We start from the raw sequence: 19342 nt of genomic DNA, 5'->3' as shown, positions 1-19342 counted from the left end.
CTAGCCTAACGGATTTTTCCTGTTTACTTTTTCAGCACCGGCAGTCGTTTCACACAGAGCCGTCTTACCTTTTCAGAAAAAAACATTTGCATGTTGAAGAAGGGCACGGAGGCGTGAGCGTGAATTTTCAAGTCAGAGCAAAAAATTCTTTCTCCTCATTATTGATTCATATTCCTTGAATGAAGAACGGTTCTTGCAAAAAGGCACATTAATTCTGAACGAACGCACTCGCATCAAATTTTTTTTCAAACTTGGAACAATGAGAAAACTTGGAATCATGGTGATAATTTTATAAATTAATTATTAAAAATCGATTCCTAAAATTTTATACAATGTGCTGAAAATCGGTGGTAACGTAATGAAGCAGTAGCTAGACTTTCCGTTTGCTGTCGCTGTGGCGCTGCTGTCTCGATCTTGTGCCAATCAGAGCATAGCTCATCCCTTCTCTGATTGGTTGCCAGCGTTCTGGTGGCCCTTTTACAAGTTAATTCAGACTAAAAAACCGCTTAAATAGTGATGGTTTATAAGTGTTCTCCAATTTTCGGCACTTTTCTAATGAGTGAACCGGCTGCCTAACCTAACTCAACCCTCAGCAATCGATAGGTACTGTGAAAATTGAAATTCCTTTTTTACTTTAAATCAATCTCAAAGGAGATTTTTTATAACTTTGTACCAATGAGATATTTCAGTGGTGAGAAACTCTGTTGGGAAGACATTTGACATGCCTCTATTCCCCCAAAAAGTGTGAATTTCCCAGTGGAGCAGATAGATGCAAATAATGTTATGAATAGCGCATCAGCGAAGCGAGCAAGACAAGATGCTGCCTCCGCTGCTTGTTATCTGCGACACACAATATGCTGTTGAAATCGATAAACGACAGATTCAATTGGAACTGTGGCTTTCGCACGCACAATAGCCACCCCGTCGGGTGCAAATTGTAAGTAATACGTCAAACGACGTCTATAGAATGCAACTATCGCTCTGAATTGGTGTTGGGGGAGAGGATATGCGCAGCGGATGTGTTGACAGGTCGGCTTTAAACGGCGTCAAATTTGCCGGACAGTTGAATCGAAATAATGGTTTGCCATAAAACGCCTAACGGATGGTCGTGAAATTTTGTGTACACGCACGAGGCGCCCAAAGTGAGGATGAGTAAAAATAATTTCTCACGAGAGTCGTTGCGCAGCGGCGGCACAAAGCGTTCAGCGGTGCTCATTTATTTATACATCAAAATAGGACGCGCTCGTGTGTCTGCTGGTTCCGTGGTTCGTTCGTTCGTTCGTTCGCAGCCGGGTCCCGAGAAACGGCAATCCGCGCGACGTGCGGTTCTGAGCTCGAGGGACCCTTGGTGTATGATGCCATTAGTGATTGTCACGTTCCACGAAATAAAACTGCATTATAAAAGGGCTAGTGGCGTGCTCTCTTTAGAAAGGATTTTCCTTTGTTTTGGCTAGTGTGACGAAATCTCAGCTCTGTTGCATGCATAATCAGACCCGCCCATTCGGCGAGTGCTGCAACGAGGCGCTGAATTTAATTAATGCGGCCTAATGGAACGAAGCTTACGCTATGTGGCGGGCGGGCGGGCGGGCGAGACTTTGTCGAGGGCGGTTTATTCTGGGGTTAAAATGATAAATGCCGAGAGCGTGATCAGTTGGAGATTGCATAACAGCCTAAAGGCCCTAATTATGGTAATCATGATGGTGCAGATAATTACGTTTCACTCTCGAAGGGGATGAGATTTAAATTTAAGGGTGTTTTAACGATAGGATTTATGCGAATTTAAAAGTAAAGTACGTGCCACCCATTTTGATTTTACATATGTTGATATAATGATATCAAAAAACATATTTCCTATGAAAGTTTCTCTAGATAGCTTTGTGGCTCTAATTGCAACCGGCACCCGAAGAAACGTGAAATTTAAAACTCGTTATTTTTATATTTATTCTATCTCCGCTCCAAATTGGAATAAATAATTGATTTTTTTTAGTTCCTGACTCTATACCTAAAACTTCATTTTATTTGGGGCGAACAACAATTTTCTATCTCCATAATAAAAAGATAGTAAATTTTACGATTAAAAAAATTGAGCAAAATCATTCTCAAAATATTGCATTTTACATTTCAGTTCATGTAAAATTTTAAGCTCTCTGAAATGGTGAAGAGAACAGTTCACAAATTATCGAAGGTTAACTCGAAATCATCGATTTGTCGATTTTTCCTACTACGTCACCGCCAAATCTAAAGAACTGAAGGGCTTTGGATGACATCATTCCAACCAAATTTCGATTTTTAACTTTTCCATTCACGAAAAAAGGTAAAGGGTGGTAGTTTGGGTTGGATTTTATCTGATTTAAATTGGTACGCACTAGAATATGGAGCAAGCAACTTTAATTTAGGAAGTGGGTTAATCATTTTCTCACAATTCAGTAAATAAGATGCTCATTTTAAGAAAAAAAACACAATTGCATTAGTTTAAAAGCCTGCCTGATAACCATATGCAACAGATAAGACTTTCTTTCTTTCTTTCCACAAAATCAATAGTGATTGGGTTTTTTACGGTGGAGTGCTAGAGGATAGAAGAAAGCTCAGCACGTGTGTGCTATATCCAATGGACTAGGAGAGTAAATCTCCTGCCGATCCATTCACAAACTTTGCCATTGCGCGAGTTCCAATTTCCCTTCCAGCTCGTAGCGCAGCTGAATCCGTTTTTATTTGGGTCAATGCCCTGGCTTATTCAAATTTGCCACTGCGGGTGCTGCAAATGGCATCTCACGCAAGCAAAGCTCTTTGTTAGATTAATTCAAATTCATAAGAGGACTCAAGGGATCGAGAAATTCGGTGGCACACCAAGCGAAAGATTCACAAATTAATATCGTTTTTATTATTCACTTCGCAAAATGGAGAAAAGGAGTCTGTTGAATACACACGAGACAACTTGAAAGGGGAAAAACTCAAGACACAACTTCACAAATACCCTTTTTGTCGTGGTTGACAAAGCAATGTGAAGAGACGCAGACGGCAGCAGACACACTAATTATTAAGGAACAGTCTTTTTATTCGCCGTGGCAGCCAGAAAAGTCTGGGAATAAAATGATGACGCTCGTCAAATAAAGCCGACGGGCTATTTATTCCGTTGCCCTGCTTCCCATTAATAACCTTTACAGCGCATTGTAAAATTCACATTTTTAACATATAGACGTTTTAATCTCTAAAACGGCGGAGCAGTCTGGTGATTTGGCAGCCTCTCAACTTGGCAAATTGTCTTCTTACCATTTAAAACGATCAGGCTGCGAATAATAAAAGTGGAGAGAATGTGCGAGCGTCTCTAAATATACGCTTTTACAATTTTAATCAGCCACATCTACGCTAGAGAATATTTATACTTCTTTTGTTATTCTAAAGTGCGCCAGAATGTGGAAGTAAAAATGTAGTAAATCCTTTCTTTACTGGCGTTTGTGATTCCACCTCTTATAAAAAGATAAAAGAGCAGCTCAAATCCTCGTATTAAACTGTTTTCTTCTTTACAAAGCCTAATTAAAACATTATTTTACGCTCTTTTTAATGGAAACTTGGCAAAAATCGTCTCTATCGTTGCCTAAAATATGTATGCCTTGTGTAATTTGAGAAAGAACTGAAATTTTCCAAAGTTATGTCATTAAAATTTTTGAGAAAATCAACTACAATGTTTTGATGCAATGAGCTCTGTCTCTCCATGCAATAAATCCTGATTTATTTCACGGAAAAGGAAAATCAATCTCATACATAATTAGTTTATTCTTTGATTGATCGCAACGGAATAGATCGCGATTAAGCGAACAATCTATGTATTTAATTTTTGGAGAAATTAAGCAAAATGTGAAATTTAACAGATTCTTCGGTACTTGACTTCATTATTGTGAATTATTGCACATTGTAAAGATAAACTGTTCTTAATTGTTGGTCTGTAAAGCTCTGCATTAAATTAAATTTGAACCCAAATCAGGATGTACAAATACAACACCTAATTGTAAGATGTCATTCTTTTTAAAGGCACTCGATGCTTGTCAAATTAAAATAGTGGGAATTCCATTCGGTGACAAAACACGCGTTAACGCGCGGGAAAGATACATCAGACACACACCACACGCGACCCCCAAAAAAGCGAAAACGTTCCCTATATAGAGGCTATCCACTTTCCCATCGCCTGCACACTTTCGACTTTTTTTTCAGCTGGCCATAAAGCGAGTGAGGCATTAATTATTCAGTTGGCTCGCCGGCTGAGAGTGGAGCACGATAAAAAGACTGGGTCACGGTTCCTGACAATTCGGCCTGCCTGGTTAATGGATACGAGACGAAACATTTTATTTGGAAATTTTTTATTCACAGCAGCTTGTGTGGAAAAATCTGGAAAGTGCGGGCGGAAGAAGAGTCGGTGTGATAAAGTGGAGGGATTGAAAAATGAGTCTATTATTGCCACTAACGACCCGATGCATTACTCAACGCTCACGTTCAAGCACAGCTGCGGCGATAAACGTTTTACGATAGCAAAATGGTGCGGTTTCAGAGGAAGATTTTATCATAAAAAATTTCACCAATTTCACGGAAAAGTCGTTTACAAAATTAACTTGTTTTTGCACGCATAAAAATTTGAAATAACGAAAACAAGCTTGGTTATTATGAAAACTGTCCGAGTAAAAATTAAATCTGTACTTGCAAGCATGTGATTTTGTTAAAGAAAATGTTTGAAAAATCAACAAATTTCCAAAAGGATTAAAATTGCCCATCATTCGATTCGTCTTGCTGAGCAGATAAAAAAAATGCGAATTTTCTTGAAATCTGACTCCTTTTTTCATTTTTAAAAGAAGGCGTGAAATGGAATGGTGAAATTGATCTTATTCTAGCGCGTTTGTCAATTGACTTGTCATCTGCTGCGACGAGTGGGGAGCAAAAGTGACCTGTCTTGCAGGTTGCCGGGAAGCTCCCACATTATTTTCCAGCCACTCTAAGATAGAAACGTCAGAATTTTTCCCAACTCTTTATTTATTCTCGGTTATGTATGCTACGACGTAAGAGAGAATTAAGTCAAATGAAAATTATAGAGGCGAAATCATAGAAAATGCTTTTTGCAAATGTTTAAACTCATCATCCCTTAGAATTCAGTTGAGGCCAAAATTGACTGGCAACTTAAACTATTTAAATTAAGTAGCAGAGTAAAATTTTGAGTAAACAGGCTGCAAAGTTATCATGTCTTTAAAATGGTGAGAACTGTCTCCTTTTACTCGAAATCTGATTTTATTTCACAACAAAGTGTTTCCCTAAAAGGTTTCATACGCTGTTGGACACATCTCGATGAGGGTAATCGAAAATCTGCCCAGAAAATGTGGTCAAGCGCAAGAAATTTTGGAGAAAATTTAAAAAAAATTGAATTTTTACTCAGCAAGGCCAATTTTTAATTTAAAAAAAATTGTTTATTGAATTCAACAGTTAAAATAATTTTCAGTTGTGGCCCTGTATCGATCCACTTAAAGCATTAGACACAACGAATTGTTTGTACAGCCTGCTTGTTGACAGTGTATTAATATTTTGGGTCACCATTCATTTTGGCTTCACAGTGCATGTCGCAATGACAAGTCGCTCGTGAACCAGACAGAGCAGTAAAATCGTGTGCAACACACGCTTTTATTCAAATTTAATGCAAATGAAAGCAGCGCGGTTGGCGTTTACCCCGCTTACGCGAAGGGCCGCTCGCAGAAAGGGAAAGCAGAGTCACGCGTGCGGAAAATCTCGACGCCAAATAATGACAATAAAAAAAGATATACGTACTGGCCGAGCGTGTCCCAGCAATTTTCCGGTCGCCTCGAAAGTACGCAGTACATAACATTTTGCAGGACTGAAACGGGTGCTCGCTGCGAGTGCTGGCAATTTGGCGTTCCCCGCGTGTTTTCTCTTCTGGCCGTCTAATTTATTTATGCAATCGTCACAATGGAAAGGGTCAAGTTTCTCTCAAGAGCAAGCGCAGTGCGTGGTCGTTACGAGGTGTGCGCCGCACTGACAGGATTGTGAGGTTATGCAAATTACATCCCTTAGGTAATAATAGGTAATATTGTCGACTAGTTGATTTAAGAGAGAGGTGGGAACGAGCACGGAAGGTACGGCAAAGAGAAAGAGAATTCTCCAGTGTAATTCAAAAGCTCTCAAGTAACAATGACACAATTATTACGCTGGGCATGTGTGCGGAAGCTTTAACGAATGAATTAGAGCAAGTTTTAGCACCAATGGTACAACAGGGAACTGTATCATCTGCCTTTGCGTGAGTTTTTTTTTAAATAATAGTTCACTTGAATCAAGTAAAGTGATAAGAATGAGGTATAGATGTCTGAGCCAGCCGCGCTGCGCCGCGCCAGCTGCCGGTGAAAAAGGGTCAAAAATTAAAAAGTGCAGGAGAAAAAATGTCTACCGGCCTTTCAGGCCGTTATGCACCATCAAATTTCATGTTTAAAAATTTTTCAGCCGTGCCAGCCGCCAGCCAGTGAAAATGGCCAGCCGCCAGCCGGTGAAAATGGCCAGCCGCCGCCGGGCAGAATATTTGGCTCAGCCTTAAATCAAGACTTCCAGAAATTGAACTATTTCGATCACTTGACGGCTACCCTAACTCCAGGGTTTGATTTTTACCTATTCTGATGGTCTTTTCTGGCCTCAGGGGTGACCCCAGCCTGTTCCGCATGTTAAAATCAACCAATCGTGCAATTTTGATTTACATACTATTTTTTTCAGCCACCGTGGATTTGACCGAGCTGTGTAAGCCACGTCAGCCGCCTGTCAAAAAGTCGACAAAGGAAGAAATTGGTCTGCGGCTCTTTGGGCATCAAATTTCGTCAGCCGCCGCCACCGAGCCAAAATTCGGCTATCTGCCGCCTAAAATTACGCGGCTGATGCCTCCACAGAGCATCTTTTGGCACAAAGTTTTATGTCCTATATATATAGCGCTTGAGAAACTCTCATTATTGTGAACGCCAAGAGGCCTGTTTCTCCAGAGTCCACTCCAATTTTCCGGAAAACTTTGTTGTTGAAGAAAAAACCGGACTTTGTCTTCGTTGTAACGACGTGTTACCAAAAAAGTCCTATTTTTGCAATGCATTCTTTGAGTGAAGAATTATTCTGAAACTTGGTTATTTTGACACCGATAAAACCAGAAAAGGTGTTCAGCAGCCTATCAAATCTCACGTGAAACGCCCTACTTCGTTTTTATTTTTGGCATGTGCCGAGTAGAAACCACACAAAGAAAGCGATTTTTTCTCTTTTACAAGGGATGGCTCCTTTTGGGTGAAAGCTATTTGCACCTTCGCACCGCGTCAGTTAGCGTCTCTCATAAAGAGACGATTTTCGTCAACATCGCTCTCCGCCTTTTGCTATTTTGTGCGAAGCTGGCGCAAAATTTTTTTCTGTCGATAGTTGCCTTGTGAAAACGTGTCGAGAAGTTGGTGGTGGCAGGAACCGTCAAGTACCGAAGTGTAAAGAATGAGATTTGGAAGGTTGCCGGGTCTGGCATTAAATTTTATTTTGGGTCGGAAGCCCTAGCCTTGTCGAGGGCCTTCCTCTCAATTATATGCACCGCGAATATGAAAATTTGTGCTTTAGACAGAGAGCTTTTTGGCATTTGGCAAATTCGAGTTGCCTCTAAAGCATGACGTAAAAGCACTTTCTGTGCTCTCGGAATAATCCTTGGATACAAAGGAGGCTTTGAAGTGCTTTAAGCCTTCTATTTGTTGAGCTTTTTTTTAACGTTTTTGCTTCCCCAAATAAGACTGCGGAGGCGTGAATTGCGATTCGTGTGTGGAAAATCGATCTCGTGACTAGAAACGCAGGTGCTATTTATGTTGTGCGCTTCAATGCAATCAGCGCGCCACCTGCTCTTGCAAAGCATAATATTGTAGCGTGACCCGCGTTGCCAATTCAAAGCATCTATCATGATTTGCAGTCTCCCAACCGCGGGTAAGTACATAACACGCTCTCATTTGTTATCCCGTATGTATTTATTGAATTATTCACATGAATTCAGCAGCGACGCCAACGATAGCCCTGACATGTAAAGCGGTGTTGCTTCAGGATACAAAATACCATGTCGATTAAATTTAGATTGCTTACAGCCAGCGAATGTAAAGAGATAGCATGAGCACGTTAACTTGTTAACGCGCGTAAAAGAGCAGTGAAAATACGGCGCCAGGATCGGTAGAGCGGCATAATGACTCTTTATTGCCTTTATGGAGTGAGGTCAAGTTAATTTTGTGCTGAACCTACTAATTTGAATTAATTTAAATAATCTAATTCCATGGTTTGCTCTAAATGGATTTAATTGTCTCGCATTAGAACCATTTTCATTTCATCTGCAGGGATTGTTGGGTAATGTCGAGAATAACTTAAATAAATTCGATAGAAAAGACAAAACTTATTTTAAAATGGATTTTAATCTGCAAAATGTTTTTGCCTCTACCTTAAATTTGCAGTAACATTGGGAAAGAGCTGAAAAGTTTGTCTCCTTATTGTAAAACCACGATTTATTTCACAATTTAGGCAGTTTTTCCTCAAAATTCGCACCCCGTTGGATAGATCGCAAACTGAGGAATCGAAATAAAAACAAAAATAATTTTTGCACTCTTCGCAGATTTTTTTATATTTTTTGCTTTTACTAGGAAACAAATGGTTTAAAAAATAAATTTACAGTAGTTTTGAAGTGACTTTCTAGCGGTCTTGAATAATTAATATTTTAGCCCGTGTGCATGGTGCCTGCATGAAGAGAAAATAGCATATATGAGGCTGAATTTCGCTTTCACGGTCAGGCCAGACTTGTGGTTTGTTAAAAACCACATGTCTACAAACGTGGCGCTTGATTAGAGCTTAAAACTGTCTGGGATTATCGTGGAATGAAAGTAGGAGAAATGCGTGTACCCGTGAAATTATATGTTAATTGCTTCAAGTCTTTAGTTTATTGAGAACAGCCACGCTTTTGCACGTTTTATGAAATAATTTTCTGATATTTGGCTCTTTTTATTCTTGAGTTTGATAGGATTCATCATGATATTGATTCCGTGGAACTTTTGACTGGATGCATAAGTCATAAAACAAAAGGGCTCTAAATTGCTTGTGTCCTGCGATAACGTTCGCTATTCACTGAGATCTTATGGGAAAACACGCACGTTTTCCTTGACTGCAATTTTTATGGCTTATTATTGGCTTATCTAGAAGAATTGATTGTGAGCGAAACGATGATAAGGTAAAATAAAAAATTATCACTATGTATATATACTCTTATTAAAAATAACTCACTGACGCTCAACGATGATTGTAGAGTAAGAAATTTCCGAATGAACTTAGCAACTGAGTGTTTTTCAAGTTCTAATGTTTAATCTCGTGTATATTTTTCTTGTCAAAGGAAGGAAAAATTACCATGTGCATTGTGGGACCTTTGCTTCCGTGATAAACGAAGCAAGATAAAGCAAAATAAGTCCAGATGGTGAAAACAAGAATCAACCCTAGGAACTTAATGTTTCGAGCAAAATAAATTCAGCCTATAAAACAACCCCCGAATAGGTAGGGGATGACTTCCAATCCGATCCGCTACCTCTCAAAAATATTAATGATTAATCATTAATCATGCTAACATCAAATCTTCTCGAAATCTGGGCAATATTAAGCAAATTCCAGGGTGTGTCATGTCTAAAAAACACGCTTTTTCAACGTCCGTTTGGTTGGCTTCTTGTTTTTTTTTAATTTTAAATTAAGAAAGAGACTAGATATTGTTGTGAATGACGAATGACAGCGTGCATATAAATAATCTTCTGAGATGATCATAATAACATGGACTGAACAGTTTTAACTAATTACTCTAATAGCTTTTTATCACTTTACTCACGTTTATAAAGCCGGCGCTCTCACTTATTTTTCATTTATCTCGTGTTCCGTTGCAACGAAATCCGCACGGCCCACGTTATTTCAGCAACACTTCGGCATAATAGCATTTCTCTTCTCGCACATTACACCACATTCGCCTCCCTGAGGAGCTGAAAAGGGAAGCCAATGAACTGTGGCCTGTACTTCGTTCGCCCGGCTATCAAAAACAATTCAAGCGTTTATCTTGCTAATGGCGGAAATCACTACAGTAATAGCACTAAAAGGGGCTACATCCCAATTCTCTCAGCGAACGGAAAAGCTGCTGTTGCAAGGGATGATTATGTTAAAAGCCAAAACATAAAGAAAATAAGGATGTCAAGAACGGCTGAAGCGTTTGAAATTCATATTTGTAAACAAATTTTGATAATGTTTATCCTCGTTAAAAGTAAGTTTCATTCTCTTCATCGTTTTAGCCTTTTCTCTCGGGTACTAGAATTTTATTTTCGAACTCTTTGCTTGCAATTTATATTTCATGTCTCTGCCATCTTGAAAAGGAACAGCTTCTTACTACAGCTTTATTGCCTCCTTTGACGCAGCGAGCAAATTTATTTTCACGTCTTTTTGCAAGGAACGTCAATATAAAAATGATTAATTAATCTACAGCAGGTATATACCCATATGGGTGAGTTGGAGCAACTCCAACTCTCTTTGCAATATATCACGGAGGACTCCTCTCCGATAGCCGCATCATTAGGTCTTAATTTATGCCACTTAGTGTCTCTTATCTTATTTTTAATCCTCTTAACGAGCAAATCTTAAATTATTTTTGCGCCAGCAGAGCCGTGGAATTGATCGACCCAGATTTCGTACTTCGCACATTTCGCCTCTTGACCCTCCAGCAGCAGCAGCAGACATCGCCGCCGCGTATATTGGTAATAAGGGGTTTGAAACGTTATTTATGCTTAGGTGGCATGCGGGCGCGCGCGCGTATAATTATATATAAAGAGAGTGCAATGTCACCCTGCGACGACCTCGTAAAATGCCACTTTGTCGGTGACACGAAACAGCAGTCTGTTATCAAGCAGAGTGCATGCAAGCCAAGTTTCCTGTCTGTCTTTTTCCGCCAAACGAAGCGAGTAATCGTCTGCGCAATACAAAAATAGTTGTGAAATAGGCTATTTCACAGAAGTTTTCGAGCCGTTTGATAAATGATCACGAAAAATTACATTTTGGAAATTAAAGCAATGTATGCTTGAAATTTTTTTGCATCATCTATGTATCTGTATATGCATTCTTGTTTTATTTTTCCTTATACTGTGGTGACGGAAACAAGTAGAATGCTTAAAGGATGTTCAATTATTGGCAGCACGATCTAGGAAAATAATTTATAGATTTTATTTCTCTATTTAAAACTAACAAAAGTTTTTGTTAAATTGAAGCTGAATTAACTATTCCAATTTTAACGGTTTACCTTGGGAATGATGCCTGTTCCGAATAAAAATTATTTTAAAACATTATTTTAATAGTTAAATTAAAAAAAAGTTCGGTCGGAGGGAAAACAAAACCAGCGCTGCATGGATACGGAGGTAATAATTGAACGTTTATTTTATTTATTTTTTTTTAAATTTTACTTCCTGACTGTGCCAGCAAACAGAAAATCTAGCCTTATCTACTACGGAATTGAGATAACAAATAGCAGAAAAATCTTAGAGGTTCAATTTTATTTTATTGTACTGTATTTGTATTATGACTAGATGAGAATCAATAAGACAGTATTATGTTGTAGTTGGTGCGGAGCCGAGCGCCCACTCCTTTTTCACCTTTGGTCTAGGGTATTGTTACTAATGATTGTTAGACGATATTTGTTAGAAATTCGTTAATGCAACAGAGAGAGATTTTGAATTTAAATTAGTTTTCGCCGGACACACGAGCCGTTTAATTGAGAAGGACCCGGTTCATTCGGGTAAATTCTTTTCTAATTTTAATTGTTCTTCAAGTCAATTCTCTTAAACTGTTAATTCTGTCTTATAAAAGAGAAGAATTGTTCAAGACCTCCTAACCACCAAAATGTTTATTGCAGATCAGAAAAGTAATTGAAAAAATCAAAGTTTGACAAATCCAGGGATGAGTCAGCTCTGCTTCGTGTTTGAAAATTTGAGAGTGTAAATTTAAATTCGATAGCCGGAACTGTGTCACGATACGCAGAAGGTAAAATCAGCACGAACAAAATAAGGAAAGGAAATGAAAACAGCATATCTTGTTGAAATCCATGCGATATTAAATTTAGGAATATGAGGAATATGGAGTCACGTCGTAAACAACAGTCTGTATATTTTTAATCTAATTTAAAAGAACCAGTTTCCCAGCTGCAATGCACTTGCGGCAAAGCGTAATTAATGCTCAAGCGCGCCTGCTCACTTGTTCAACTCCAGCTAGTTGCTCTCTTTGTCATATTTTCCAAACCAACCGGTTAGGTGCTCGGCGAAACCAATCAATTTGCGTGAGCCTGTCAGCAGAGCGTTTACAAAGGCCCACTGAACGCGAGCTCAAAATTGCTTGATAGTTTCAAGTCAATATGCTGCGTCAGTTACGCCTCGTGACATATTTTGTGTGTGTGCTCAATGGTTCGCAGGCTTGAAATGAGTAATTTCCCAGCGTGGAAATGCAAGGCAGCGTAAAGAAATTTGATAAAAAGGGCTGCCTGAAAAGCTTTGCCAGCAAAATGTCAGCGTTTTAAATTTTCTGGCGTTTATGGCGAAACAAATTATTATGTAGCTCGTAGAAAAAACAAGTTCTGGCAGAGGTTTGAGGATTTTCATCAAATTTTTTACAGAAACTAGAGGCCTTATTTGACCGAAAACCCTGACTTACTCACTTTTACGGGTATTGGTCATAGAACAAAAATTCTGACTTTGTTGAACTCGTCTCGTCAAGTGGAACAACTTTCCTGTTGACCTCTAAGTGGTGGGAAATGTAACTGAAATTTGAAAATGAATACAATGAATTTTTAATTTTGATATTGGCTTCTTGTAGAGAGGGAAAAATGAGGTTAAACAAGTCAAAATCTGGAATGATGTTTTGCCTGATTTATTTTATCAAATATTGAAAACTAAAAAATTCAGGATTTTAAAATATAAAGGGTTTTATCACCTTCAGCTATCTAGGAGAGATCATGACGAGTGAAACGATGTGCAGTTTTTGTAAATCCAAATTTTAGGAACTAAGATTCGGTGAAAAACGTGATTTCCTTTTGGAGACCAGCACAACTTCCATTTACAAAAGCCGCATAATTCTGGACTGTATGCACGTTCCATGATGAATTTGAAGTAGTGCCATATAAATAAACACTAAATTTCTTTTCTTAGTGAGGCGCAAACAACAAAATTTGGTAAAATATTACATATTACGTTTTTAAGGGTGCATAAAACGGGTTGAAGGGTTGGCACCTTTAGACAGCTTTGGCTATCTAGGGGAAGTTAAGACCATTCCAGCGGTGTGCGGTTTTTGAAAATCAGACCACTATATAGAAGATAAAATTTGGGCGTGAAAACCTTTTTTAAAATAACGAAAGAGCGCCATAATTTTCTAGCTTAATTTTTGAAATAAAAAATTAAGAAAAAACGTGATTACAGATTTTGGTTGACGCTGCCCTTTTTACGCTTTTTTCAATTAATTAATTTTCAAAATTTGAGTTATATTTTGAAAAATTGTCACGTTGGAGTCAACAGGAAATTTGTTTAACTTGACAAGAGAGAATATAGAAATCAGTTTATTTTCAACAACTTGAGGCGGGAAGTGTTTTCAATTTTGCTTTTATAATAGTGATAAAATTCCCTATTTTACCCGCAAAAAGCAATTAATGGAATAAAGACTAGACCGCGTGGTACAGTAATTTTAATATCTGTTTTTATATTTCGAACATCACAAAGACTAAAAAAAAACGGATTAAAGGTAGTTTTGGGATATAAATATTTTCCGTATGTGGGAAAATAAAAAGTGCATAATTCTGTTGAAAAAAATGCAACGTTGTAATACTTCTCCTCCTGGAAAAAATTCTGCAACAGCGCTGAATCAAAGAGTCAGAACACGTTGCCACAGTGGAGGGTTGCTTTTTAAGCATCGCCGAGATCGCGTGTGTTTCATTCAACAACTTTCTTTTCCTTTGAAAATATGAACGAGGCTTGAGAATGTCGCAAATGAAGAAGGGGAGCCTAATTTTTTCACTAACTACGTAAATACGAGCTGCTTTTAACTTTTGAAGTAAATATAAGCGTTCATTTAATGGAGGCTATCTAAAGAGAAAAATAAATGAAATTAAAAGAGAAGCAGAACCTGAGGATAGTTAAAGTAGAGCTTAACAGGCCAACAGTTATGAAAATTTGGAGCTGCTTGTTTTCTTAAGAAAGTTTGTGAAATTTAGCAACAGTCTTATCTCTAAAATGTGTAATATTTCAGATTTTGCCTAGTTTCTCAATGATTTTTCGCTAGATTTCGATCCCTCTCGTTGCAATCTACCCAATGGTTTGCAAATTTTGAGGAAAAATTCCCTATATATGGAAATAAATCGTGGTTTTCAATATGTACTCGCCGCTTGATTAGCATGCAAACTTTTGAGCCAAGTTTCTAAAAGCCTGTTTTTTCTAATTTTTAGATAAAATGATTTTCACAAATTTTCTGTAATACGAAGCCGATATTACCCTCTATTAATTCTAAGCTAAAGACGTAATTATAAAAAAAATCAACTCACCCATCCAGACGACCGATTCTTACAGCAGGTCTTCTCCAGCGTCAACAACGGGCCGAAATGAGCAGCAAAGAGATTTGGCATGTTTTTTCCCGAGCCAACAAAAATGTGCCGATCGCACCCTCTATTCAATTTGTGTGTGAGAGAACGTGCCCGGCAGCCAGCACCATAGTTGCAAAAGTTGTTGTTCGGCTTGCGACGAGCACGAGGGGCACACCAAGCGTGTCGGCGTCTAACACGGCACTGCGGAGGCTCTATCGACCCGAGCTCACACGCCGCCTTCTCGGCGAAACGAGCCTCCAATGTGGTCGGTGACGTAAGCGCGGTGCCCGCCGCGCAGCGCCAACCCTTCGACCCGGCGCGCGGCGCCACAATCCGCCGGCTGACCGCCCCGCGAACCGCTTTTCTCGCTCTTGCTTTTCAGAAACGAGGAGGAAAACCTAAGAAATGGCAAATCATAAACATAATTTATTGACATCCACGCGTGAACATTAATAAATTGTTATCGCTTCATCCAGCTCCAATCATAGCGCCGTTTTTACTGCTGTAGATAATAGCAAATTAAACGAGCTCAAGGTTTCTTTTTCAATTAACTTGTGTTATTTACCACATTTATTCTTGCTGACAAAAGATAATTTTTTGTAAAACCCAAAGCAAATTGTAATTAAATAATTATTTAAATATGTTAAAACATTTGGGTATATTCAATTAAATTTAAAATTTAATTCGCCAGTTGCAAAAGCTGCCAATAGATGGCACCAGCGGTTAACTCCGATTTTAAATTTTAATTAGTCACCCTTCTTAATCCTGCTACTTGGAATTCAGCCCTTTAAAAAATTTCCTTTGACACGCAGAAAACCAAAATCGGTCCAGCCAATCCCCGCATAAATGTGAAAAAAATCTAAATACATTTCTACGGCAATTGTCTGGAAGAATTTAGGTTTTCAGCACAACAAAAGAAATCATTTTAAGAGCAGAATTCCCAACAGAAGGGATGAGTCTGAAATCGCATCGGAAAAGTGTCTTGAAATCGAAAGTAACCACTGGCGGCTTCGGATACTATATATAGAGGTGATACTTGACATAATTTGGTGTTTTATCCATTTTTAATTTTTGTCATTGCCCTCTATTGATTTTTGATAAGTTGTTGGTGGAAGCGAAAAAGTTGTTGAAAGGGTGTGCGAAATAATGAGGCACCTCGTACCGCAACTAAATGAAGGGTGAAATCTGGAAAAGCGGGCGTTCCGCGGACTTAAATAATGAGCCAAATCATGAATATCTCAAGTTGAAACGAAGCTAACCACAAACTTTGATGCCTAATTAGACGACCAACCACTTTTATATTTGCAAAATTTTAATATCGAGAAGTTTCTCAAATCAGATTATTCTCAAGACGAGCTCCTCGGAATTTTTCTTTCGAATGGGAACAAATATTTATAATGTTCCTAGAATTTTCTGGGATGGAGAAATTTGTAGTTTACCCTTGGAAAATGCTGTGGTTCACCTATATGAGTACAGACAAGATCACCAGAACAGGTCAGAAATCAAACCCTGGCGTCAGGGTAGCTTTAAAGCTAACTCATTTTTAAAAGCCACCGATGGGCTTTCTTAACTTTTTTTTTAAAAGAATTTTCACTTTAAAAAGATCTTATTAACACGAAAATTACTTGAAGCCTCAGTAATTATGAACAATAAATGCTCGAAAATTTGATTTCCCTTGGAGAGAAAAATAAGAACATCCCCGTTTTATTTTTGGAATAATATAATTTTGTGCATCTATGTAAATGAAGACCTGTAAAAATAAAAAATGTATTACACGCGAATCTTTCGTTTACATTTTGGTAAATCGATTTTCCAATAAAGGCATAAGACGCACAAGAGGATATGTTGTCACAATTTTATTCAAATTTATAAAAAAATGCAGCAACTCTGAGAATAACGAGAGCTATTTGTTTTTCTAAATATAAAGCTCGTCGGTAAAATAGTTGATACGCTGATATTCATTTTAACCAATAAACGAGTTTTTCCTAAAAAAACAATATTCGAATATCCAATATGATAAGGTAAGCCAACTAGGGAAACCACAACGATAGGGGGAATTTCCGATATGTATTCCTATTTTTTCCTTGTTTTTGACCCTTTTGAATTTTCGATTGTTTACACATTTTTTGCTATTAATCGATCGCAGTCCCTGATTTACGAAAACCGAACATTTGTTGAATCAGCTCGTCAAGATGAGGGCCAGAACAGAAATATACACTATGTATTGAATTTTTCTGGAATTTTCCGGATCGGGCCCCACAGGTCGTTGAGCTTTTTGGACACCAATATATAATATATAGAGCTGTATGAGACAGACAAACAAACGGACAGCGCGCGAGCAAGTGTGCGTATAGCTGTTGCTTCACTATTTTTCATTCTTTAATGCCATTATATATTTTTTTCCCGTGAAAAATATGCAGCTGTATGTATGTACTCGTGACTGGATATATTTGTAAAAATTAAGGTCAAAAAATCTTTCTGAGCTTGAATTAATTTAAATTATTTTTATTCTCGCTGTACAGCAGTGGAGCAGTGCAAGATTCTTAGGGAGGAGAAAATCTGTGCCATCTGCGCAGTGCGCATGCGTCAGACTTAAAATTTCACAGTCAGCTGTAGCAGCCACTGCAAAATACGGACCATCGTTACGTCAGTCCACATTATCTGTTTATTTATTTACGTATATTCACAACTGGCTTTCTTGCAGCTCGATTAGCCCTTGACCAACTCGATGATCAATTTTCGGAGAGTCTTATTAGCAACAGCAAACCAAAAAAATGTTGTCCCTGCGGCCACAGCACTCTGCCGCTCCTTCTCCTCGAAAGGGAAGGATCCGAAAACAACAACAGTCACAGTAACCGTCCCCAGAGGTAAGGTCAACCTTTTAAAACGTCATTTGTCCAACTTAATCGCCATTTTATCTCTCAGGCACCGAAAAGAACGAACCGTACGACGAACACACAAATTGGGAACTGCTCGGGCGAAGAGGCTACAAATTCATTTTGCCTGGCAGCATAGGCCTTTCACCTGCTGCCAGAAGAAAGCCCTCGCTCAACCCCAAAAAGAATTCAAGGCCAAAGAAAAACAAAAATTCCCAAGTGATACTTCCAGATACCAACCACTACCGCCAAGTCGAAGTCAGGGATCATATTAAATTCACTGACAAATATGAAACTTTCTTTAATTCTGCAGATTGTTACACAACTGGCTGTCTTAGCTGCTGAACTAAATTCCATGCAGCCTAGAGAGTTAAAATGCAAGGCTGTTGATTGTCCTTTCCTATTAAGAGAGCGTGAGTTCTCAGATTTATGTAAATTTAAACTCTAGATTCCAGCTGAATCCAATTACAGAGGTGATAGATCTTTTTCCTAGAGATGGTTTGGGTTACGGACCTTTGACTGCAGTATGCGTAGCTCTTCGTTCACCGGAAAGTGAGGAAACTAAGAAAGACTGGGAGAAGGTGTTTGAAAAGGTGAGACAAAAAGGGCTGGTGGGTTTTCTAAAAAAAGGAAATGAAAAACGCCATTTTCTACAGCTGTTTTTAGACTTCTAAAAATAGAAAAATGCGCTATTAAACAATTAGTTAGACCAATGATGTTTTCCTTTAACAAAAATTCATTCTTAAATTTCAAAACTGAATAAACGCCAAAAATAAAAAAAAAATCGCTTAGAAATATTTGGAACCCTTAGTACTTTGTTCATCATTTAATTATTACTTGTTTATTTAAAATCAACAAACATTCTGAGGTTTAAATGGATATTCACCTTTGGAACTGGTTAAACTGGATCATGATTTCACCTCGAGAAACCTCTTAAATGCTCTATTTCGTCTTCAACTTATCACAAAATGCGAAAACGACCTACCATTGGATTTGTTTTTACAACAGTGAAGTGAAGTAATTTTTTAGTTATGGGGGCCAGAGCGTCCATCAGTAATATTTTTTTGTCCCGAGTCAACCTTTTCCCAAAAATAATTTCCTGCATTCAGCCCGGTCCCGGGAAAAATTAAAATAACCTAAAATGGTTTTTAAAAAGTTAGTTCTTAACAGACTCTTGTCTCATCCGCGAATAACATCAGCCTGAATTTCGTTTAGTTAAACTTATGGAACTTGGAAAAATAGTAAAAAAATCATAGTTCAATCAAAATTCTTAAAGTAGTTTTGAGCAACAGACACCTCTACTTTTACATTTTACCTTAAACTGTTAGTGAAAATGGCGATGGATTCATTTCTAGAATAATTTTGCAACAATTCACATTTGTTTAACCGTAAAAACCTAATTTTTCCTTTTCCAGTTTGAAGAAACCGCGCGCAGAGTGTGCGGAAAATTGAAACAGGCTGGCTTCTGGGCGGGTTTTCCGTCTGAGATTGAATTTGACATGTCAAAGCTGTCGACTGACGTGTCCGCGCTCCAAATTGAAGCAGCCAACATGCTGAGAAGTCCGGCGCCAAGAGTAGTGCACGTTTCTGGCTGTATTATTGTAATGCATCCCTCTGTCGGGAGCAGTAGAGTGTTAGGCTGGTTGTTCACAACTGCCTCGTTTGACGACCCTAAGCTTCAAAACATATTAGAGGAAGAAAATAATTAATTAATTGTAAACTATGTCAAATGCACGGCTTTGTTGCTTTTTCAACCTTAAGAGTTAAGACCAACCTGTTGTTAATAAAGAATTATTTTGAAACGTCCAGGAGT

The 19342-nt window shown here is 38.3% G+C and overlaps 2 protein-coding genes across 9 annotated transcripts in view; one reads left to right on the top strand and one right to left on the bottom strand.

Annotated features, from left to right (window-relative positions):
* The window catches only part of Mctp (multiple C2 domain and transmembrane region protein), a 41474-nt gene extending 26595 nt beyond the window's left edge, over nucleotides 1-14879 (bottom strand). For 4 of the 8 annotated variants that reach the window (XM_065492888.1, XM_065492893.1, XM_065492889.1 and 1 more), the window contains exon 1: nucleotides 5803-5864. In XM_065492888.1, coding sequence (XP_065348960.1) covers nucleotides 5803-5860 — 58 coding nt within the window. In that variant the 5' untranslated portion in view covers nucleotides 5861-5864. Of the gene's footprint in view, nucleotides 1-5802; nucleotides 5865-9889; nucleotides 10038-12742; nucleotides 12845-14614 lie in introns of those variants that run through there. The other 4 variants (XM_065492890.1, XM_065492895.1, XM_065492896.1 and 1 more) reach the window with 4 other exon arrangements.
* Nucleotides 14880-17194: 2315 nt separating this feature from the next.
* LOC135947086 (uncharacterized) lies at nucleotides 17195-19335 on the top strand. The gene is made up of 6 exons (XM_065495658.1): nucleotides 17195-17299; nucleotides 17358-17520; nucleotides 17579-17787; nucleotides 17843-17942; nucleotides 18001-18122; nucleotides 18945-19335. Exons 2-6 carry the CDS (start codon nucleotides 17382-17384, stop codon nucleotides 19236-19238), a joined length of 864 nt encoding a protein of 287 aa, XP_065351730.1. The 5' UTR covers nucleotides 17195-17299; nucleotides 17358-17381; the 3' UTR covers nucleotides 19239-19335.
* The last annotated feature ends 7 nt before the right edge of the window (nucleotides 19336-19342 follow it).

The sequence above is a fragment of the Cloeon dipterum genome, chromosome X, assembly GCF_949628265.1.
Source record: "Cloeon dipterum chromosome X, ieCloDipt1.1, whole genome shotgun sequence".
Lineage (NCBI taxonomy): Eukaryota > Metazoa > Arthropoda > Insecta > Ephemeroptera > Baetidae > Cloeon > Cloeon dipterum.
This window is presented reverse-complemented; position numbering and strand designations above follow the sequence as displayed.

What these genes read in the sequence shown, in the direction of transcription:
- LOC135947086 (XM_065495658.1), top strand. Translation starts at nt 17,382, where the DNA reads ATGATCAATTTTCGGAGAGTCTTATTAGCAACAGCAAACCAAAAAAAT. An exon ending in TCCTTTCCTATTAAGAGAGC is followed by an intron (nt 17,943 to 18,000) that starts GTGAGTTCTCAG and finishes ATCCAATTACAG; the next exon opens with AGGTGATAGATCTTTTTCCT. An exon ending in GGGAGAAGGTGTTTGAAAAG is followed by an intron (nt 18,123 to 18,944) that starts GTGAGACAAAAA and finishes TTCCTTTTCCAG; the next exon opens with TTTGAAGAAACCGCGCGCAG.